The following is a 24,260-nucleotide window of genomic DNA, read 5'->3' as shown; positions in this document are numbered from 1 at the left end:
CATTCAATCCCACTGTCCATGTCACTGACAAAGATGACAAAATCGGTCCCAGCACTGATCCAACTAAGTATTCCAGAGCACAAGGACACATCCATCAAAATTAACACCTGCAGTAACATAAACCCCACAAAATACACCTCATAACATCTCTGATTTATTTTTGTTAGCACTGGAGGCTAAAAAGCCTATTTATTGAATTTAGTCCCATGAAACGACTATCATTTTCAAGATCTGACACAAGAAGGTCCAGAGATTCTTTTGTATGTGATCTGTACATGTTATTCTAAAAGATGTTTGAACAATGGACCTTGAACAATGGCAGCAAAAATAGCAAAGACAAAAATCAGACTAGATATGGTGCTAAAAGACATCTTCGACATCACTCCAAATACACTTACTATCTGTAGGTCCATTTTACCCTTCAAAATGCCCCTGCATACAGTTCCTACAAAGTGATTACAACAGACTTAACATTATGTCAAGATTTCACAATGACCAGAAATTCACAATGATCAACATAATTTATATTGACATGTTTTGACAGCTAAAAGTGTCAGTCTGAAAGTGTTTCATATTGCACACTAATATGTCAAGTTCCTCTATTAAACACAAAAAGGTAAGCTAAACTTTAGGAACAAAAGTTGTACACATATTTAGACTTATAACTAATTTTCAGAATTCTTAAATGTGTTTCACCCAAGACTAAATGGAAAGATAAGCCTAACACACATGGGAAAAATGAAAAAGCACCTAATTGCTCTTAACAAAACCTATTCTCTTTATAATCTGAGCAGACTGAAAGAGCTCCATGTTCTAAACACTAAACTGCGGATGGTATATACAGAATCACAAACAGACAAAACTGCAGCTTTTTTTCTTGCTAGCAGTCTTAAATGAAAATAATGAATCTTCTTTGGAAAAGGTAACTGGAATATCTGCTTTGGTAAAATCAAAATTTCTATTTATAAAGCTGTTGTTTAGCCACGGTTTTCTTCATGAATTTTTTGCAGAACACTTTATTCCATCCCCTGACAAATATTATTTCCATTTGGGTGACAGCTGATAAATTACTTTCCGAAATTACGTTGTGCTAATAGATAAGACACAGTTGTCCAATGTTACAAGAGGTAACTTAAACCTTACATTTTGTGTAACATTTTAATCCTGATTTCTTCTCAAAGGCATGCTATAAACCCAAAAGCAAGTGAAAATTTATCATTCAAAACCTGCATGGCCATGGCTTATTAGTTAGTAAACTTTTAAATGTCAGATTCCTTATTAGTCACAATATGCTTCACAGTCGAGAAAAATACCAATTCCTTTGCTAGTAAACTGGCTTTTCGCAAGCAAGTACTTACACAAAATACACAAAACTAATATTAACAATAAAACCAATACTTGGTGATATTTGTGGCTAGTATTTCAAAACTCTTTATACTGCAGACATATAAAACTGATTTTCAACATAAACAGCAGTTTATGGTTATGGCCTAAATAAAAACTATGAGCCAGTTAACTAGTTCTGTGGTTTTCTGTCTTATGACAGGGGTAAGCAACTGTTTACAGATTGAAAATATTATACAGATACACTAATACAGTGACCGTTTGAACATGAAATCATAGTAGCTTTCACCTGTACAAGCAGATACATTGTTCTGAGTGCATTTAAGTAAAATAAAAATGCTTGCGTGACGTAGAATAATTACTTGGTAATTATTTCTCATTTAAAGGTGCCTATTATTGGGGTTCAGTAACCACACAAATGCTGTTTCTTACAACGAGGAATACCAACAATGCATCTGATAATGTATCTTTGATTATTCCCCAAGCTTTTATATCTTAAGCCTATGTTGCTGGAAGTCAAAGACAAAGGAGAGCCTGAGTCTCTTCTTTGTCCTAAATAGTAGTACTTGAACTGTAAATTTCTCCAGTTAAAAGTAGGAAAGATCATACCTAACATTCACTTAAACCATTCTCTTCCCTAGTTTGCTGATTTAAACCATCATCATCACTAGCTTCCTGTTCAGCTGCCTCAAGTATGAAACAGTACTGGCTCTACCTTTGTGCTAGGAACAGGATGCACTTTTCTGACGAGGAAAACAACTCCAAAATCACTCTTACATATTGAGGTGATAAAATGCAAATAAAACATTGTAAGTTTTAAAAAGACATTGAAACTTTTCTTTTATAGACACATGACTAAGAAATGTCAAATTTCCCCTTGTAGCTTGGAACAATCAGTCTTGTTTCCACTGGCTAGAAAGGAAAACTTTCCAACCCCCCTCACACAATTTAATGGAAATGCAAATCTCCAATCTCACTTTTGTTGTAGGCTTTCTGGAGAACATGTGAGGAAAAATATTCCTCTAATCTAGCCATACTGAAGAACTTGCTGTCAAGCCATACTAGAAAGAAATGGAAAGCGGAAGAAAAGTTGTGCTTAAATGCATCTACAAGCATCACCTTATTTCAAAGCTAATTTTTTTCAGGAGCTATTTGGAAATCTCTAAAATACATAGTTCCAGTGAAACTTATAGAACAATGAAACCTAGTTTTATTTTATTGGTACTATAAAAGGGTATCTCTTTATGTAAGTGGTGCTTCATTATTTCTACCAAAGTTGTATAAATACCACCGATCAACTCCAGAGACACATGCATAAATCCTCTATCAGTGGAGCAATCTGCAATACTCAGCTATTTCTCCAAGAAAAAGTATAGGTCTTAGCACTACAGTCACATATATAGAATAGCTACTTCATTCATTTTGAAGTCATTAAGTGCCACAGAAGCTTTTGTTTCTGTTAATCTGTGTACATGAGAGTGGAGTTTCTGAGAACAGAAGAGGCAGATGTCAATTCCTAAATCAATTATTCATGAATGAGCTGACTTCTGTTGCCAGTACAGAGCTCAATGAGTCTTGCTTTCTTTCAGCCCTGTCACACCACAGACCTACTGCACTTGCAGAACAGACAAAACTCTTTGCAGAAGCAGCAGATCACATACCCATTGCATCTGATATTTGCTGGAAGGTCTGCATACGTACATTGTCATGTGTCCTGAGGACCATGCACACAGCAAAAATGAGTAAGCTCAGCTTTTCACCAAAATGTGTGCTGGAAACATGGACGCCTCTTAAGAAGCTGGTAGAGGAAAGCAGTCTGCTTTCAGACTGTCATCAGGAGCACCATTCATCTCTTCTGCAGGAGCCTTTGAATGGCTCAATCAATTAATTATCCAGACAGATTACATATGACCCCCAAACTATGGCTTACTTATGTCTGATGAGATCAAGCAGATGATTAAAAATGATTTCTCATACCCAAGTTCTATACACCAGTAAAATACAGAATTTGAACCAACACAAATGTAAGAAGATAAGAAAATGTAAGATTTCATAAAATGAGAGGGTACTGCACATGCAGGAGTGGGTACTAAGTGCTCTATTAATACCCACCAAAAAAAAAAAAAAATTATTCTCTATAGTCGTTGAAGTAAATTAATCAGAACTTCTTCCCCCTGAGATCAGCTGCTATTAGTAACTGCTAATCTTGTTCTCACTACCCAAACATGTTAAAAATTAATATTTAGACTAGAGAATGCTTTCCCATTCCTTACTTGGCGAAGAACAATAAAATAGAGACATCTGACAGTTGAAGGTTTACAGTCTATAAGGCATAACTGACGCATATCAAAATACTGATCTCAATTTTAACATGTAGCACTGTCTTTTGAACACTCAATTTAACCACTGGGTTTCCAGAGAAGATTTACGTTTAAGTTGTGATTTTCTGTACTTTGTGAATATATACAAGATGTAACTGAATGTTTCTTAACTAACTAAAGGTAGAACCCAATCTGTTATAGTTATGTAAGAAAAAAAAAGATATGTTAAAGCCTTCATTCTGACTCCAAATACACAATTCTTTCTCATTCAATGCAATACCATAATTTTCCCTCTTCTGTTTAGCTCCTATGATCTGCATTTCCCTGCTTTTTATCAGTGTGTAACTATAAGACACTGCATCTACTTTTCGCTTTCCTCAGTGTAAGCAAGAAAGTTTACACAACCAGCAGAAATGTTCTGTGAAGAGAATTAAGACCACAGAGACATCAAATTCTAATTAGGTTTTTTCAGGTACTTTCAAATGCCCTTATTTGAGTCCTTCAAAATCATTGCTGTTTCCACCAAAATCCACAGAATCCTTTCTGTTCTTCAGAAAGGAATCTGCTCCCCTGTCAGAATTAATTTTCTTAACAAGCCTACAAGCACACAGTCCACCTTCATCTTTATGCCATTTATTTGCCTCTGTAACACACTCGTTTGATCATTTCATCCCCATTCCAGATGTTTCACAACATAAAATACCCCACACTTCCACAAGTGAAGCCGTTGCTCAATAAACACTCGAAGGCACTTTAAATTATTGCAGCCAGACAAAAGCAAGCCTTGTCTGCCTCTAGCTGTTGGCCACTTGCTTTCACACCCTTCCTAGTAGTGGAGGTAAAACACTTCTGCAGCCATATGGTAAAGCAGGCCACGGACTTGAGATAAAAAAAAACTGTCAGTTTTAACTTAGAGCACTCCCTTAATTTAGTCCATTGCATACAGCAATGCCTCCCTTGACAAAGGGACAGGACAGTGTGGAAGTAGGGGAACATCAGCAACTGCTGCTTTCACCAGCACTGCCAGCTTGCATTTGCATTTTAAACAACTCTGAATCCCACCCTGTAGAAACCTATCCCTTCCCTGGGAAGGCCAGCCACGCAAAAGTGCCACACTGGCTTCAATAACTGAGCTGGTTGAAGATGAACCGGTGCCCCTACCCATTCCTACAGCACAGTGTTAGATTTCAGCCAGCTCCCCTCTCTGAGGCAGCTCATTGTGCAACTCGCAGTGCAACTGCAAAGAGGGCAAGCGGAATTACCGCTGGATTGATTTACTTGCTGTGGAGCATCCTTAGAAAAGTAATGAAATTACAGGTTGAAGTTTAAAAAGACAGGAACGATACAAAAGGTAAAGCACAATAAGCCTTTTGTCTTTCAAATGCTGGCAGCTCAGTAGTGCGGGAGGGACCAGACAGTGGCGGATTCTTGCTGTTACAGCAGAAGTACAAAATTTAAGATGCCATTACAACAAAATTTTACTGTTTTCATATACGATCCTAGCCACGTGCTGGGCTAGTCATAATTAGCACTTTATCATTTTCATCTGTACACACAGCTTTTCAATCACCATCTCTGGAAATGCAGTCTTTGCTTTCCAATGCTGAATTTTATCCAAGAGAGTAACACTTAGCCTTGCTAAATGTAACATCCAAAATACGGTAACATTTACAAACAAATTATCTTAGATTATTACTATCACCAGAGCAGGTAAGACAGGCACTTACCTCCTCTGCTGTCATGTACTCACCAAACTACTTCAAAAGAACAGAAAAGATCGATCAGATCTGTAAGACCTTTGCAGAGCCTGTGACTTAAGTCCCCAGGGACAGTTATGACTTTCTTAAATAGTAGGCAGGCAAAAGCAGGCTACAAAGGCAGGCTAGCCATGAAGCAGCATGATTTACATGAGGACTCTGAAAGAGGGCTCTACATTCAATGGTCCATAATGCAGAAGCCCTCCTGATCTGCTGCCCATGCTGAATCACAGTGACAGCACATGCTGTATGTTGTGAAGCGGGCAAGCTGCACATGCCAGACAAAAGACAAGACATATCATTTACTTAGCAATCTGTACCAGCACTTCCATAAAAATAAACTTCAGTGCTCTAAGTGCTACACAGCAGAAACACTGCTGATGAAGAAAATGGAAAGTAACCCACAGACAGTCATGCAAAACTCAATGAGAATAAGCAATAGCCAGGGTCAGAACAAGCTTTGAATCTCTTGTAAGGTCTTCAGACTCCTCACCACACCAGGACCAAATGCAATGTCACAAGTCTTCCATATAACAAGCAGAAAATTCTCCAATCCTACCAGTAATTCACATGCTAAATTAACACTATAATAATAATTTTCCTCTCTTCCATTATCAGTTCATAAATGAGACCACACAGCCTACACTGCAGATCCATGGTGGCATACATCAATTTAAATACCACTGCTGCAGTACCATCCTGCCTTATAAAACAGCTGCTACTTCCCACCCTGTGCACTGCTGGTGCTTCTCAAACTCCGGCTGAGCTGTACAGCTGTTTTATAACCCAGGTTATCACCCTATCTGCCTTTTACTGAGTAAGGGTACAGCTATGGGTCAACAGGGGTCTCAGTCACAGAAGCCTGCACAATGGAGAGGATACAAGGTAGGGACAGGGAGGACAGGGTGAGACAGCAGCAACTGGTGGTTAAAATCGTGTTTAGCTACCCTGGAATCAACAGAAGCTGGAAGGAAGGAAGCTGAAGATTTGGGTACCTTAACAAAATGCACAGGGGCATCATTTCAAAAAGAAAACCTCAAAAAACAGCTGGAATTATTGGCACCCTTCAGCTGCACCAAGAACAGTGACTTTAAATATCAGTTTCTAACCTTTAAAGTCTGTCATCCAACTGATGAAAGTTAACACTCCATATCTCTACACCAGTATTTCCTACTGCCTGTGTAGGTGACATACAGAATCATCTTTATTTCCAACACTCACTTTTAACTCTAAATTCAAAATGATAATGGAGACAGTTAGGGGTTTTCCCATTATGAACAACATGGCTTCATTCTAGTCATGAAATACAACATACAATCTGTTCTGAAAGGTAACTTCATTCTTAATTTTGCTTTAAATTGATGTTCCCTTAAAATATTTTCATACTTTTGACCCTCTATGAACACAATAAAACAAACATTATGTACTACTGAATAACAAGATGATTAACTAGAAGACAACACTAAATTTACACACTCAAATCACAGGTTTTTAAGTGCCAAAATCGCACAAAAGTGTAACAAAAGTATGTAGGAAGTCAGTAGTCTGCTAACTTTGAACCTGCCCATCAACCTTGCACTAACTTCTTCAAAGCAGGAAGGATGCCTTGACTTACAGAACTGGAGACATTGAAGACAGCTCTTTAAAAATTAAGTGATGAAATGCTTTACTGAATATTTTCAAATATACTTGAGAAAAAGACAAAAACTGATCACCACTGGACTTGATAAGCGTGTGTTCAAAAGCATTAAATTTAAGTCATCTCTCCACCCATGTGATAAGACAACATATTTTGACACCTGTGAACAATGGCATAAAAATAGAAATTAACAGCTAATGCAGTTCAGGGCTTCCTCATTTCACAAAACTCACAGATCTGTAAAAGAAAAATTAAGTACCACTGTGGCTTCATTCCACCACACCGAACAAGGCAAGACTTTTTCCCCCCACATCTCAACTTCTTTGAAGCAAAGTTAAAATGACCAGATACAACTTTAACTCGCTACATTCCAGCTACAGATGCAACAGCTGCCAACTATGAAAACCCTTGAGGACTTGCTGGCAAACAGGCATGAACAGCACACTCCACATACATGCTAGCTCACTGCAGTAAACTATCCTTTCAGAGTCATAATCTCCTAACTATGAGAAGGAACCAAGCGAAACAGCATCACTGCAATTCACTTTCTGTTTCCATTGCTTTTCTAATTCGTCTTTCCACTCAAGATCTTGAGGACCTTTCAACTGCCTCATTCCTGTGGGGTTTCTCCGTACAAAAAAAAAAACAAAACAAAACAAAACCAAAAACAAAACCATTCAGGGATGAAAAAACAACCTTCTGCAAATCTGGAATAATGTCACAAAACATTTATTTACAAGTTCTGTTTAAATGCTTGTCCTGGGTTCAGCAGTAGCAGTCATTTTTTCTCCTTGGTGGCTGGTGCAGCGCTGTGTTTTTGATTTTTGGCCTGGGAACAGTGCTGATAACACCGATGTTTTTAGTTGCTGCTCAAATGTTTGGTCTGGCCAAGCACTTTCTGAGTCTCATGCTCTGACAGGGAGGAGGGGAAGCCAGGAGGAAGCAGAGACAGGACACCTGACCCAAAGTAGCCAAAGAGGTATTCCATACCACAGCAAGTCATGCCCAGGATGTAACTGAGAGTTACCCGGAAGGGCTAGGAGACACTGCGAGGTTGGACTAGGAATCGGTGGGTCCTTGGTTGGGCTCGGGGGGGGAGTTATCGGTAGGCGGGTGGTGAGGTGTTGTATTCTCTTCCCTTGTTATTTCCTTTATCATTATTATTATTGGTGGCAGCAGTAGTGATTTGTGTTATACCATAGTTACTGGACTGTTCTTATCTCAACCTGTGGGAGTTGCATTCTTTTGATTCTCCTTCCCATCCCTCCGGGAGCAGGGGGAGGGCAAAAAGGGGGGGAGTGAGAGAGCGACTGCATGATTTATGTCTGACTTTGTTTAAAACACGACAATGCCAGACCAAGATCAACAATATTAGTATAATGCACCTGATAGCATCACACTGGAGAGCTTTTACACCATCATATTTTTGAAACTGGGAAAGAGTTATCTGCTCACAACCACTTACGGAAGTACAATAAGCTTTTCAAGTTCCTTTTCCACTATTAACAATGTTCCTCAGGGACACATCAAATGGCTATCTCCCACAGCACTTCAGTTAAAGAACCAAGAAAATCGGTGTATTGTTCAAAGAAGTGGTTCTACATGAAGAACTGCTGTGGGGAAGAAAAGTTTGAAATGAGAATTCATGTGGCTTCATGCACATTACCTAGAATTCAAGCAAGACTGTGATCAGTGGCTGGTCATCCTCATCCTGATGGATACTATCCCAATCCTGGGTGACAAAACCTCTTCCTTGAAAAAGTAACTTTGCAAAGAACTTCAAAAATCTGGGAGGAAGGTTTAGAGTGGGGATTAACAAGGAAATTTATAAAGTGGGGAGTGTTTAATAAAGCATACAGATAATCTGAATATTGATTTTCATTTTCAGTGCATAAGTGATGCCTCATCCATGGAATATCATTAATAGTCTCCCGTGGTTTTGCTGGAGCTGAATTGAGTTTTCACATCATAAAGAATGCAGGAGTGTTAAAATGCAATATACTTATTTGAAACTTTCACTGAACAATATGAAATGTTAAACAAAACCAACGACACCCACACAGAACAGAAAAAAAATAAATCTGAAAATATCCTTTTTTTTTTTTTTAACACTACAATTAATAAAACTGATGGAACACACTTGCTATGGAAGACTTTGGCACAAAGAAAGCAATAGAGAATCATTTCTTTAAAACAAACAAGCAAACAAAAACAACAAACATACAACATAAACAACCTCCAAACTTTACCTCTTGAAAAAAAGTGGCAAGTTTGAGTCTCTCTGATCCTAATTTATAGGCCATTTTACAGAAAGATGGATTCACAGAAGGGCCCTTTGAAGTATGTTTTCTTGTATACCACAGCTACTTACAATTGGCTAGTCATGATTCTAGCCAAATGAAATTTAGGATATTGCATGAAATTTAACTTTCAAGAAAGTTTTCTTACTTGATTTAAAGGTATCTTGAGAGAGAAAAATTTTAACTATATTACAAAACAAAACCACACCAAACCGTTTCTAAGATATTCTGTAAAAATATACCTACTTTATCTATGGCATATGGGTGAATTCCTTATTATTCAATACTACTGCTGCCAAGAATGACACAGCTAGGTTCATAAACTTCATTCAGCTTACAAAAAAACATTTACTAATGCAGTAGCTATGTGTGCTATCATAAGAGTGGTGCAGAACTGGAACTTTCCTCATTGTGTTACCCTTCAAAATCTAGATGCATGGAGTTTATATTAGTAAGACAGAAGTTCATTCAGTGAAAAATTTGAAACTTAGTACTTTTGGTAAAATGGTAAGAACAGAGATTCTTAAGATCAGCAGTCAAATAACTGTAAGAAATAATGATTGAATCAAAATGCAAAACATCTATCACACACAGAGACCAGTGAAGAGGCCAAAACATCCTCTTTATATTAGCAAAAATTAACAGCAAGCACATCTGACAAGCACATATTGAGCCCCCATATACACATATACTGCTTCCAGAACCCTTTTTCTTCAAAAGGATTTACCTTATTAGAACTCATCCAGCGGCTGGGGTTTGTTTTCTTTTTCAAACACTAGACAAAGAATTCTTCAACGAAAGCATTTTTTCAAAGTCAGTGTTGTTCTGTGGTCCAAATGTCAAATCATTATCACATTTTCAAGTACGATTTTTAATTCAAATAACATAAAAAGTGTTCAAATATAAACAATAAAACATGCATAGCACAGTTCAAGCTGCTCGCCTCAAATAATGGAAGGCAAAGCATGAAGCTTAGCAAAATTGGGTATTTCACAGTCTTAAAACATTAATGAACAGGCTTCAAAGGTAATAACCCATCACTCTATATAAAAAAACAGCACTGAAAATTTTAAAGATCCTATTTTAATGCAAATTACTGCATAGTCTTTTATGTTCACATTGCTACTGTTCCCCTCTCCAAACCTCAGTTTAGTAAATTCAGTCTACCTCTGGACAATGGTTTCAACTATACCACTATTTTATAAAAAGAACCACATATGTTCAATAATATTTAACAAAGAAATCAATCTAAAAGCAACTCTTAACGAGAAAGTGCAGGAGGAGAGGGAAATCCTTTGACTACAAAACAAATTTCAGGTAATCCTAACTGCTTCCCCAAAGCACAGGGTGCAGCTACAAAAGTGGGGGCGACACACAATAGCTTATTTAAACCCCTTCATAAGATGGGATAAAATAACCAATACAGAAACACTGGTAAATACAGTGAACAGCAATTCCAACAAGAACTGCATTTATACTGAAGATTATCTGAGTTATCAAAGCTGATGCATTCAAGTTGGCACTTAACTAGCTGATGACAAACTATACAGAACAGCAGTGATCACATTAAAAACCTAATGCATCATTTCCCAGAGTATAAAGCAGGTGACAGAAATGCAGAAAAAGGAGACAGATTATTTTTCTCTTATATGAATAAGAAAACAGTCCTCCAAATCTGGAAAGCTGAACCTCTCTGTTCAGTAGCACTAAAATAATTTTCCTAAAGACTGCACTAATATGCTAGAAGGTCACTATCTTGAGATGCATGCAGTAATGGCATACAAGCTTTTGAAAGAACCTTTTTACCACTAGCTCAGATAGAATCTTTATAGCCGTGTACACACACACACGTATATATAGAACCAACATGCATTGTACTGCTTAAATCCAAAGCAAAATGTAATACATTCTGGGATCAAGTATGAGACCTTTAGGAGTATTTATACAAAATGATAATTCCTGCTTTCTTTAGAGTAGACTAGACTAGCACAACCTCAACAGGCTCCCAAAGATGAGCTAGCCTGAACAGAATCAGCACTACAAGCAAACTCCCAGAAAGGATGGCTCTGCAGAACACATGGATGTACTTTCTGCCCAGCAGACCCAGCCTAACCACTTCAAATAAGGCTCAGTTAACTGGAAGAGGAAAAATTACTTTTCAGAGATTCTTGTTTTCAAAAGAAAAGAATTTTCACTGGGTGTAGGTCTATACTTCCAATACCAGCTCACTCCCGCCCCCAGGAACAGCATTCCTCTACACAGTGCTCCCCCTCCTCCTCACTACTTCTATCTCCAAGACACAACGCTGGGAAGTGAAAAAAAAGTATCAGAATAGCTGAATCATCCAACATGTCAGCTAAGCCTAGCAGGACTTTAAACTGCAGTCTTGAAAAACTCTTCCATACTTCTCAGAATAAGGATGAAGGGGATTTGCCTCAGCACTCCTGCCTAATCCTAACCCCTGAATCCTCAAGAGTTCCACAAAACTCCATCATCAAAACAGTCTGCATTCTTAAGTAAAACTGTCCTATTAGCAAAACCAAATGGCTAAAACAAAGGGCTGCTCTCCCATCATAAAACACTTATTCTCATGTTAATTTTAGGGATAATAAATCTCTAATCTAAAGATCGGGGGGGGGGGGGTGGGGGGGTGGTGGGGGGGTGGTGGTGTCTTTTTAATCAAACTAATTTCTTATGGGTTTGGCTGTGACTGTTCCTCAAAGATGAGCCCAGCCAAGGACAATGGATACAAAGGGCAATAAGACACCACCCAATCTAATTTAGCAAATGTAGAAAACAGCACTTGCATGAAGGACAACACATGCAAACTGCTCATATGGCAGAAGTTTTTATGGTGGTGCTTTGTATTTACACGCCAGGAAGTCTCTGAAGCAAGAAAAAAAAAAAGACACTTGCAATGGGCTACCTTGGCAGCTTGAACCTTTGCCCATCCCCCCTTCCAGGAGGAAATAATCTCTTACAGGACATCAAGGGAGAAGCTACAGCCTCTCTCCCTCCTTCTTGCCCAGCTCATGAATATATAGTTAGAGTCACCTTCTCTTTGTCCTCAAATCAAGCCACCTCTCTTCTAAATCTACCTTAGTGACCAAAAGGGACAGACAGTTATTTGCAAGATGAAACAAAGTTCACAAAATCACACAGCTAGCTCTAGTCTTCTCAACTGTCCCTGGAACATCTGAACTCAGCATCGTGGGAGCAAAATGCTATACTTCAGTGACAAAGGCACTAAGACAGCCCTGTACAGCAAGCGGCCAGGAAGCTGCAACAGTTGCCACAGTTGTTTGTTTCAGTCACCAACACATGAATGACCACAAGCTTTTCCAGGTTCTACAGAAATGCAGAGGCTAGGCTGATGGATCACCACGTGCCTGATTCTGGACCAGCCACAGCCAAAGCCACCGTAACCTGTTGCACTGCCGAATGGACAAGCAGCGGTAAGAGCAGGACCACTGTGGAGAGAAGGGGAGGGCACACAGGGGAAATGAAGAGGAGCAGGGAACACACAACAGATCCAGGAATACTGCAGTTCAACCACAAAACACAAGGCCATGGAAAAGTATTTAATTAGGCTCAACGTACACAGAGTCATCAGTTCTTTCACTCAGCTTTTTAGGTCATGGTAACCCAGCACCACACATTCAAAAATTCTTTGCTACATTAAAGCAAACATTTTTAAGCTACAGTGATAAATCACTTTTTTGTACTTTCTTCAATGAGGTTTGAGCACATAACATCTTCGTGGGTTGGTATTTGTTTAGAATGGAATAGGAGAATCACATTCAAAAACAAGCATCCGTAGTTAGGGTTTTTTTTAAAGGAAAGATTGCAAACAAATCTGCTTTGAATCACTTGGGAATCAGTTATAGAATCTAAAGTTTATTTGTAACTTAAGGCTTTATTCCAGTTCTACATGCAAATCAGTATCCATTAGGAATTCCAACATACAGCTACCAAATTACATGTGTGATGACAAAGTTTTTGCCCCACAGTCTTCATACCTTCAGAATAACTAAGACATTACTCAACTTCTACTAAGCAACCATTTCTTTTAGCTGTGTTTTTCTAAATCCCCCAAAAGTTCAACTTAACTAACGAAAAGGCCATTCCAAATTTATGACAATAGCTGAGCATCTGTTATGAGCACTGCTTCTCAAAATGCAAGCCACAAAGATCGGGAAGCTTACATGGTGCCAGCTTGCTTAATTACACGTAAAACAAATAAAACACTTGAAGTATTTTTGAAATATCAATTTCATTGCAACCAGGAGCTAAAGTCACTATACAATTGCATCAAAATCACAAGAGCTGATTTGCACAGCCATTGGCTGGACAGTGCCTGATGCATTAGCCTGTATGAAACCCAGTACAGGCTACTTTGCTGTTGAGTCTTTTTCAGTGCTTCTGAAGGTGTTTAATCGCATACAAAATGCTCATATTTTCCAAGACAGCTAGATGCTCAGGTTCAAGACCTTGAACAAAGAATGCTGAACTACATATACTGAGTGATTTTCAACATCATAGATTGAAAAAAAATCCCACTCCAATCCTACATGATAACGCTGTAGGCTACCAAGTGAAAAGCACAGCAGTACTTGCACTTTTTCGTTCCTTAGTTTGCAGCTGTCTGGAAGGGGAGGAGGCCCACTTGACCCAATATTCAAAACAAGTTTCACATTGACCAAAACCATATTGTTATTTTTAAATTAGTTCATATTAGGGAGGTGCTCTAAAGAAAAGCATGTGAGATATGAAAATGCTCTATCTTCATAACAAGATTTAAATACCATGCAGTATGTGAGGCTTAGAGGTGCTCAACAGTGGAAAAGAAAAGGAACAGTTGCTTATTAACAGAGGATCAGCCTCCCTAACATCACAAATGAGTCTAGGTTCCTACATAGTATCACTCACAGCATTTTTATAAAAGAGCTCAAAACCAACTTTAACTGTGGAATTTCTTAGGCCTTGGGTACTTCCACTGGCAATCAACATATTATTTTAGAAGCCTGTGCATACATTTAATACACTAATTTAGTAACTGCTTTGGACAGACCCTTCATGAGCAAGACAACAGTTTCATTTCTGTATGAAATTAGAACTATGCCAGCATTTAAAAATACAGGATATCTGCTCCTCAACCTTCTCTGGAATAAGATAAATGAAAAAAAAACATTGGCAAGGAAACAGTCCCTCGCAAGCAGAGCTTTTCTTAGAAGCTCCCAACAATTTCTCATACTGGAAAGCATTGTATTTAACACCACCACAGACCCTAACCTTAAGACAAGCTCTGTTTTATGTTACCAAATAAAATGAAGCTTGTCAATAAAGAGGTTCCCTTCCTGCTCAAAAGGAAGATTTCTGTGCAAACAAGAAGGAACGCTACATTGAAATTCTGGGTAGGAACTCTTCAGCAATTTCTCAGAGTACAGACAGGTAAAGTGAACAGCATATTTAAAAGCCTGCTGTCCATGTGGTCCCACTTTTTGCTGCATGGTCCCACTCCCTTTAGCGCACCTCTGATTACTCACTGCGCCAATCCGACTCAGTAATGTGGAGGAAAATTATGACTCTTCCCTACCCCACACAGTTATTTCAGTTTTCTCCTAGAATAGCAAACTCAGTCTGCTCACCAAAAGGTCAGATAAGTGTCAGGTCAGCACTAGTACTTCGAGTGTGATGCTCCTACAGCCTGAACACCTTGCTGCTACCTGACTCATCCAGCCACAGTCTTCAAAAGGCTAAATGTTAAAATTGCCCAATTTCGTCTCAAAAGCAAATGGAACTTCTCCTCCTCCATCATAAATTAAACACAAACAAAATCAGGTATGTCAAATGCATACTAGCAATATCTTCTGTGTACAGGAACATACTTAAAACTAAATGCAGTTAGCTGGAAATAAGGGCAAAAGGTAAGTCAACTTGACTACGTTGATCTGTGGATGCATCTCTGACCTTTTCCATTCAAAAAACGTGAAATATATGTTTAACAGTACAGCGCATACACTTTTTGATTCCCTTTGTGCATTTTAATACAGAGTTTGGGACATTCAAATACATTTACATCTCTCTTTGAGATGTAGACAAAGTTATGTGATAACAAGAGGTGAGTTTCCAAAACAAAGCAAGACCGGTGCAAGAAGCAAATGGAATCAAAAACCACAAAATTTCTCTTCTCAGCCCCTGTATTCAACAAGTGAAAGTTTCAAGATGCTGTCAAAACATTCACTCCCAACACTTTCTCCCAAGCATATGATCAAAGTGACAGTTACTGTGGCATCCTCTGATCTTCTGCTATGAATTGACCAAATTGTGCTAAAGCCTAATGAACTAATTCCACCCGAGGAGGACAAATCTCACCAATTTCTCTTAAAAAAAAAACACCAAAACCCCAAAAAACTACCCCCTTCCATCACACATTCTAGACGCTCACCCCATGTACACTTCTACTGCTCTTGGGCATGTGTAAGTTTATTTTCAGAGCAAGCAGAATCTCCCCTTTATCCCCTCCTGGCTCACACCTCTTCATACACAGCTTGTGTGGGCAGCCTCCCCCAGCAGCTGGCTGTGGCTCAGGACAGCAAACGCCAGCGCGCCCTCCGCTTTCGGGCCGGCCTTGTGTCCCCGATCTACCACCACAGCCCAGCGCCTCCCGCCACTTCAGCCGCGCCCCGCCCGGGTGAAGCCCTCCCGCCGCCGGCTCCCCCTGGGGCTGGAACTGGTCAACCCCCCCACCTGAGGGAGCCCCACACTCCCCGACGGGGCGGCCGCCCCACAGGGTGGGAGTGAGGACGACGAAAAGGGAGTTGCCGAGAATGGGGCTCTTCTTTCGCCCTTTGTTGGACAGGGAGTGGGCAGACTCGGGGAGTGGGGCCACATGCTGAGGGGCAGACCAGAGATGGGGGCTCCCCCCCTCGCCATGCAGCCATGTTCCAGAGCGTGGGCTTCCCTCGCCCGCTGCCGCCCTGCCCGACCGCTCTCGCACCCACCTTTCTGCGCCCCGGTGCCCCGCGGCACCAGCAGCAGGAGCAGGAGGCTGAGGCGGAGCGGAGAGGCCGCCTGCCGAGTCCCCGCAGGGAGCTGCCGCCCAGGGCTCACCATGCCCCGCGGCGTACCCGGCAGCCCGAGGGCATCGCGGGCTGCAGGGCAGCCGAGCCCGGCCGCGTCTGTGCCCCGCAGCCGCCGAGCGGGACGCGCCTGCGAGCCAGCTACCGAGCTCGCGCCACCAGCAGCCCCCTGCAGCCGGCCCAACCGCTTCCGGGTGCGCGGCCCTGCCCCGCTTCCTGCCGCTCCCCCGCCCCGCCGCCGAGAGGCCGCCCCAGGTGCCGCCGCGGGCCCCGGCGTCCCGCTGGCGGCTGCCGGCCCTATCCGCGCCCCGGGCGCTGCAGGGGTGCGCAGGAAGGCGGGCGGCCAGCTCGGGATTAGTGGCCCCGAAACAGGGTCCCTAGGAAATCAGCCCCTACTTCTCTGTATTCCATCTCCGTCCTCCTTAACGAGTTGGCTACAAGTATTTAACTTCCCTCTTCCCCCAAAGTAGAGATTAAGTGAGGCAAAATTGACTGGAAAAAAACAAAATTCTCTGGAAGCACTGCTGTTGCTGTTGTTAACAGAAGAGGATAAACTGGTGTCATAGATCACACACACATGAGAATTCAGCTCTAGAAAGCATGGGATCGGCAGATAAGACCCAAGCCACTGCAATTTTAGTTCTTGTTATCTAGCTTTTGAACATTTACAGTGTGTCACTGGGAGGCTTGCTTTAGGAGGATAAATTCACCCATAGGGAAGAGATACTTAAAATAAGAAACTTTCAAGTCTTGGAATCGTAACAAAAAGCAAAATAGCACATTTGCAGAGACTTGTGGTAGCTGTTACCATACTGAAACAGTTCCCCCTGGTTGTCAACAAAGCATGTTTTGGGAGAAAAGCATCCTAAACACTGGTAGGATCAAAGAATTACCTTTGTAACACCATCATCATCACGGAAGGGAGCACCTTGTTACCTGTTTTTCCGTGGTAGATGAAAAAAATGTAATTTTCAGATGCTGATGAAACATTGTGTCCATGCATACACACCTACAGTCCCGGCCTTGCTTCCTTCTAGGGAACAAGAGCAGCACCCACACAGACATCATTTTACACTTCTGTCAGCTTCAGAATTGAAACCTCCTCAGCCTTCCACTGCCCATACTCTCACCACAAAGCAAAGGGACTTGGGACTCCACAGCTTCCAAAGATCAGCCTCTCAGACAGTACAGGCATCATGGTTCATCTTTTCTGCTGTGGAAGGGCCATTGCAAGTCAACCCCATGTCCTGGTGGTGGCCAGCCCTAGTGGTTCCACTGTGTAAAGTGTCTTAAGGAAGAAATCATTCTCTGCTTCCTCTCTTGAACAGCTTTGTGAAACAGATACTGCTTTCCTGGCCAGTGGTGAAGTCCAGTGCTGACTCAACTGAAAAGGCAGGAAAACTACCTCAGGAGTCAGTCTTTCCCAATCCACAGAGTTGCTTGAAGAACTATGTAGATGAGGTTTACTAGTTAGAATCATAGAATCATAGAATAGTTAGGGTTGGAAAGGACCTCAAGCTTGTGTTAATGGGAATACAGGTGAGGTGGAGGTGAACAGTGTGGAATGGGACATGTGGAGGAGCGTCTGTCTGTATGTAGTACAAGAAGTTTAATTAGTTATCTGTTTTTGAAATAACATCCTTTCAATAACATCCACCATCACCAGCTCTTTGTAAATTACTCTATCAAGATCACAGACTCATAGAATCATAGAATAGTTGGGGTTGGAAAGGACCTTAAGATCATCTAGTTCCAACCCCCTTGCCATGGGCAGGGACACCTCCCACTAAACCATGCCACGCAAGGCCTCGTCCAACCTGGCCTTGAACACTGCCACAGATGGAGCATTCACAGCCTCCCTGGGCAACCTATTTCAGTGCCTCACCACCCTTACAGGAAAGAATTTCCTCTTTATATCCAATCTAAATTTCCCCTGTTTAAGTTTTAACTTGTTACCCCTTGTCCTATCACTACAGTTCCTAATGAAGAGTCCCTCCCCAGCATCCCTATAGGCCCCCTTCAGATACTGGAAGGCTGCTATGAGGTCTCCACGCAGCCTTCTCTTCTCCAGGCTGAACAGACACAACTTCCTCAGCCTGTCTTCATACGGGAGGTGCTCCAGTCCCCTGATCATCCTCGTGGCCCTTCTCTGGACTTGTTCCAACAGTTCCACGTCCTTTTTATGTTGAGGACACCAGAACTGCACACAATACTCCAGGTGAGGTCTCACAAGAGCAGAGTAGAGGGGCAGGATCACCTCCTTTGACCTGCTGGTCACGCTCCTTTTGATACAGCCTAGGACATGGTTGGCTTTCTGGGCTGCAAGCGCACACTGCCGCCTCATGCTCATTTTCTCATCAACCAACACCCCCAAGTCCTTCTCCGCAGGGCTGCTCTGAATTTCTTCTCTGCCCAACCTGTAGCTGTGCCTGGGATTGCTCCGACCAAGGTGTAGGACCTTGCACTTGTCATGGTTAAACTTCATAAGGTTGGCATCAGCCCACCTCACAAGCGTGTCAAGGTCCCTCTGGATGGCATTCCTTCCCTCCAGCATATCAACCGAACCACACAGCTTGGTGTCATTGGCCAACTTGCTGAGGGTGCACTCAATCCCACTGTCCATGTCAGTGATGAAGACGTTAAGCAAGACCAGTCCCAACAACAAATTCCTGAGGGACACCACTCATTACTGGTCTCCAGCTGGACATTGAGCCATTGACCACAACTCTTTGTGTGCGGCCATCCAGCCAGTTCTTTATCCACAGAGTGGTCCAGCCATCAAATTGATGTCTCTCCAATCTAGAGACAAGGATGTCATGTGGGACAGTGTCGAACGCTTTGCACAAGTCCAGGTAGATGACATCATCTGCTCTACCCCTGTCCATCAGTTCTGTAGCCCCATCATAGAAGGCCACCGAATTGGTCAGGCAGGATTTCCCCTTCGTGAAGCCATGCTGGCTGTCACCAAGCACCTCGTTGATTTTCATGTACCTTAGCATGACTTCCAGGAGAATCTGCTCCAAGATTTTGCCAGGCACAGAGGTGAGACTGACTGGTCTGTAATTCCCTGGATCATCCATTTTTCCCTTCTTGAAAATGGGGGTTATATTTCCCTTTTTCCAGTCATTGGGAACTTCACCTGACTGCCATGATTTCTCAAATATGATGGCCAGCGGCTTAGCAACTTCATTCTCCAGCTTCTTCAGGACCCGCGGATGGATTTCATCAGGACCCATGGACTTGTACACGTTCAGATTTTTAAGATGGTCTCCTACAGTGGGCGCAAGGTCTTCATTCTCACAGTCCCTGCATCTGCCTTCCAAGACTTGGGTGGTGTGGTCAGAGCCTTTGACAGTGAAGACCGAGGCAAGGAAGTCATTCAGAACCTCAGCCTTCTCCAAATCCTCTGTAGCTAGCTCTCCTGAGAGCTTCCTGAGGGGGCTACGTTGTCCCTAGTCTGTTTTATATTTGCTATGTACCTGTAGAATCCCTTCCTGTTATCCTTAATATCCCTAGCCAAGTTTAATTCTAACTGGGCCTTAGCTTTCCTAACCTGGTCCCTGGCTTCGCGGACAGCATCCCTGTACTCTTCCCAGGCCTCCTGTCCTTGCTTCCACTTTTTATAAGCCTCTTTTTTCATTTCAATTTTCCTCAGCAGCTCCTTATCCATCCAAGGAGGTCTCCTGGCCTTCCTGCTGCACTTCCTTCTAGTTGGGATGCAGCACTCCTGAGCTTGTAGCAGGTGATCCTTGAATATCAACCAAGAGTCTTGGGCCCCCCTGCCCTCTAGGGCTGTATCCCATGGAACCTTACTAAGCAGGTTCCTGAAGAGGCCAAAGTCTGTTCTCTTGAAGTCCAGGGCAGTGAGCTTGCTGCACACTCTTCTCACTGTCCTGAGGATCTCAAATTCGACCATCTCGTGATCGCTGTGTCCAAGGTTGCCCTGGAGTGTCACATTTCCAATGAGCCCTTCCCTGTTGGTGAGCATGAGGTCAAGCACGGCACCTCTCCTTATTGGCTCCTCTATTACTTGCAGAAGGAAGTTGTCTTCCACACAATCGAGGAACCTCCTGGATTGCTTGTGCCGGGCCATACCGTCCTTCCAACAGATGTCAGGGTGGTTGAAGTCACCCATGAGAACAAGGGCCTGTGAGCGTGAGGCTTTTCTTATCTGTCTATAGAGTGCTTCATCCACAGGCTGTCCATGATCAGGCGGTCTGTAACAGATCCCCACAGTAATGTCTCCCATAGCTATATTCCCTTTAACCCTGACCCACAAACTCTCTGTGGACTGCGCGCCTGTCCCCAGACAGAGTTCCATACTCTCCAGCCTATCCCTAACATAAAGGGCAACTCCCCTTCCCCGCCTGCCAGGCCTGTCTTTTCTAAAGAGCCTGTAACCTTCCATTCCAACACTCCAGTCATAGGAGCCATCCCACCATGTTTCTGTGATGCCTATTATATCATACCCCTGTAGACGTGCCCACATCTCTAATTCCTCTTGTTTGTTCCCCATGCTACGGGCATTTGTATAGAGGCATCTGAGCTGAGCTACAAATGAAGCTGGCTCATTGGCTGGAGCAGCTGGGATATCTCTACATTGCTCCGAGCATTTATTATAGGTGCTGGCAACTGACTGGGTGTGTTGGGATGGAATGATGCCCCCCTCCCCCAACACATCTAGTTTAAAGCCTCCTTGACCAGTCTGGCAAGCCTCCTACCAAAACTGCTCTTCCCCTTCTTTATCAGAGCAGCTCCACCAGCCCCCACTAGACCTGGCCTACAAGCTTGGGTCCCGTGTTCAAGACACCCAAACCCCTGACTATGACACCACCCTTTTAACCAGTTATTAACCTGGCTAATCCTCCTAGCTTTTTTTAGGTCCTCCCCTGTATCCTGGAGAATTGACAAAAAGACTATCTGAGCTCCAGAGCCCCTAACCACCTCCCCCAGGGCTCTGTAGTCCTTCTTTATGTTCCCCAGATTACTACTATCTATATCCCTAGCACCCACATGTATCACCAGGAGTGGGTAATAGTCCGTGGGATTTACTAGAGCAGGCAGCCTCTCTGCCACATCCCTGATCCGTGCCCCCGGTAGGCAACACACGCCCCTTGAGACAGGGTCTGGCCGGCAGACAAGTGCTTCTGTCCCTTTCAGTGTCGAGTCCCCTACTACTACGGCCCGCCGCTTTTTCCTGGCGGCACCAGTAGAGATCTTCTTTAGCAGTGCATCAGCCGGCTGTTTCTGGCTCGAGCGCGTTTCCTCACTAGCCCCCTGCAGGACAGCAAAGCGGTTCTGGGTGGGGACATCAGATTTAGGAGGAAGCCCCCCGCTTTTGATTGTCCTTTTCCTCCTTTTTTTTGTTGTTTGTTTTCTTTTTTATTACTAATTCCCAGCTTCTCGGGTTAACGGCCTCCTTCTTTCCTTCATGAGCTAGAGGTGAAGCTCGAGGCCCCTGCACAGTTTGGGCCGGCAGCAACCATTCCTGCTTCCTCTCAGCTTCCCTGACATCTTGCAGTCTATTAACAGCATCCCGCAGCTCAGCCCCTGCTGCAGGAGGTCCTCCACCAGGGAGCACCGAGTGCAGCCCTGCCCATTGTGCACCCTCCCCTCACCAGACCAGTGCAGGCACTCTCTACACCCCGAGCTCTGCACTGCAGCCTCCCCTCTCATCGGCTCTGTCTGGGCGCCTACGCTGGCCACCGCCGGGGCAGCCAGAGCAGAGCTCCCGGACCAAGCCCTGGTCATATGGCGGGTGCTCACCATCCCGTTTGCCTGCCGGCGCGAACTGCCGCACAAACTGCCTCGACCCGCTCTGTTTGCCCACTCTGTCCGCTCTGTTCGCTGCTCTCCTGGTCACTCGCGCTCCCTGGGGCAGTTGTTTTTAACATTACTGTTCCTCGTTAACATGATGAAAACTGAACTATGTCCAAGTCTGTGCTCAGAGCTTTTTTAAGGCTTTTTTTTTTTTTTTTCCCACCAAGAAACAGGCACAGCATTCTCTTTCCTTCCATACCAACCATATCACTGCAGAGCATGCCAGCCATACCATTTGTGACAAATCATGGAAGAATCCAGAATAGATTTGGTTGCTCAGACTAAAGAGAGAAAAATTGTGATGCACATTTTTTACTCATTTGGCCGACAATTGTGCCACAGCTGCCAGGGAGTGGTTTCTTACATATTTAGGCAATGTTAAACATGAGGATTTTAGTACATTTCCTATTTTTGCCCCTTTTGAAATCTTTTTAGCAACAGACGAAGAGACCCCAATGAAGGCAGAGATAATGGAAGGATATCTCAGTTGAGGATGGTTTAAGTCCACTTGTAAGATGTAATGGTCACCAAGACACCCTGCAATGCATAATGGAAGATGAATCGACAGTAATTTATATGCATTTGTTTTCCATTCACCAGACACAGACGTTCTTGCCACAGGTCACATGAAGCAGTTATATCACTACAATAACATCCTTTTTGAGAGAGCACATTCCTAAGATCACTAATCATTAGTGGCATTTGTTGTGTACTGGAAAAATCACTCCTTGAATAATTTGTGGCTTAGTAGTTTGGTGCATTAACAGGAGCATCTGGGCACATTAGTCAATATCGGTCTCTGGTGGACCTGAGAGAGGTTTCCTCCTGCATTATTTTCTGTTGTGAAGGCTGTGTGGGGTGTTTCATTACCTTGATTTGACTGTTCTAAAGGCTTTTATTTGTCCATTAGAAAGGATATCTGCATCTGTGAGAGGATTGATTTCCAAGAGGGGTGTGAAAACTTGCAGAATTCCTAAAAGCCAAATTTGCTTAATCTATCTTGGAAATTTGTCCCAAAGCCATATTTGCTGACCATAAATGGTTTATGTGGAGCCCTAGGTCACATATTTTGCAAAGGGAACACCATCCTGACAGAAATGGTACAAACTATGACATTTATACACCCTAAAAGCCTTAAAGATTTATGGACTCTCTGAAGCCAAAGAATTAGGAATATGGTTCCACTAGCAATTCTGTTTGGATGGCTTGTCTTACTACATGCTATTTATGCAACAAAAACAATCTGAAGAATTAGATAAATCCAGATGGTCTTCTTGGCTTTCAGAACCTTCCTTCTTCTCAGAAGATTTCAGCACAAAATGAATTTAAATAGACCACCTGCAGAGTACTACACATTTTCAACTGTGAGAGGCCCCAGGCATCTCCTCTGGGGGAAACACAACTGTGTAATAAAGAATCCCTTTTAGTATGTGATTTAGAACTGTCCCTGTCATCAAATCAAAAGACATTCAGAATTAAGTGTTGTGCAAAGCAAATGCAAATATAGCATCCTATGATGCCAATATCATAAGGCAAGTTGCCAACACATCTTAAGAAATCAGCACAAATATTTTTGTTCAAGATGGTAAGATAGAAGATCAAACCAACTTCTTGCTGCTTGATAGAAGAATGCCTAGCCAATTAAACATCTCTGCAATGTCTCCTTCCCATTGTGAGTAACTTCTAGAGGTAAATGAAACTATGATCTCCATCTGGTTCTCTCATTTCCCTTGAGAGACTTCTGATGCATAGGGCTTCTTTTCCACCATGGCTCTCTAGCTTTTACATTCTTTTGTTGTATTTTGAAAGCTGAACTCAGCTGGAGGGCAGGGCTGCTATTCAGAGGGAGCTTCACAGTCTGGAGGCACAGGCTGATGTGAACTTCCTGGAGTCCAACAAGAGCAATTGCAAGGTCTTGCATCTGGGAAAGAATAGCCCCATGCAACAGTACAGGATGGGGGTCATTTGGAAACAACTGCAGTGTAATCTTTCATAAG

At 42.5% G+C, this 24,260-nt stretch overlaps 1 protein-coding gene and 1 long non-coding RNA gene across 3 annotated transcripts in view; both read right to left on the bottom strand.

The window, feature by feature from the left end:
- DCBLD2 (discoidin, CUB and LCCL domain containing 2) overlaps window positions 1-16,572 on the bottom strand; it is a 48,093-nt gene extending 31,521 nt beyond the window's left edge. Inside the window, exon 1 of one of the 2 annotated variants that reach the window (XM_062619549.1) lies at window positions 16,366-16,572. In XM_062619549.1, coding sequence (XP_062475533.1) covers window positions 16,366-16,477 — 112 coding nt within the window. In that variant the 5' untranslated portion in view covers window positions 16,478-16,572. The remainder of the gene's footprint in view (window positions 1-16,365) is intronic. The other variant, XM_062619548.1, reaches the window with a different exon arrangement.
- A 5,756-nt stretch (window positions 16,573-22,328) lies between these two features.
- LOC134164110 (uncharacterized) overlaps window positions 22,329-24,260 on the bottom strand; it is a 126,322-nt gene continuing 124,390 nt past the window's right edge. Inside the window, exon 8 of the long non-coding RNA XR_009964997.1 lies at window positions 22,329-22,800. This is a non-coding gene — a long non-coding RNA (uncharacterized LOC134164110). The remainder of the gene's footprint in view (window positions 22,801-24,260) is intronic.

Source organism: Pezoporus occidentalis, unplaced genomic scaffold (assembly GCF_034315485.1).
Source record: "Pezoporus occidentalis ecotype Australia unplaced genomic scaffold, CSIRO_AGI_Poc_V1 ctg211, whole genome shotgun sequence".
NCBI lineage: Eukaryota > Metazoa > Chordata > Aves > Psittaciformes > Psittacidae > Pezoporus > Pezoporus occidentalis.
This window is presented reverse-complemented; position numbering and strand designations above follow the sequence as displayed.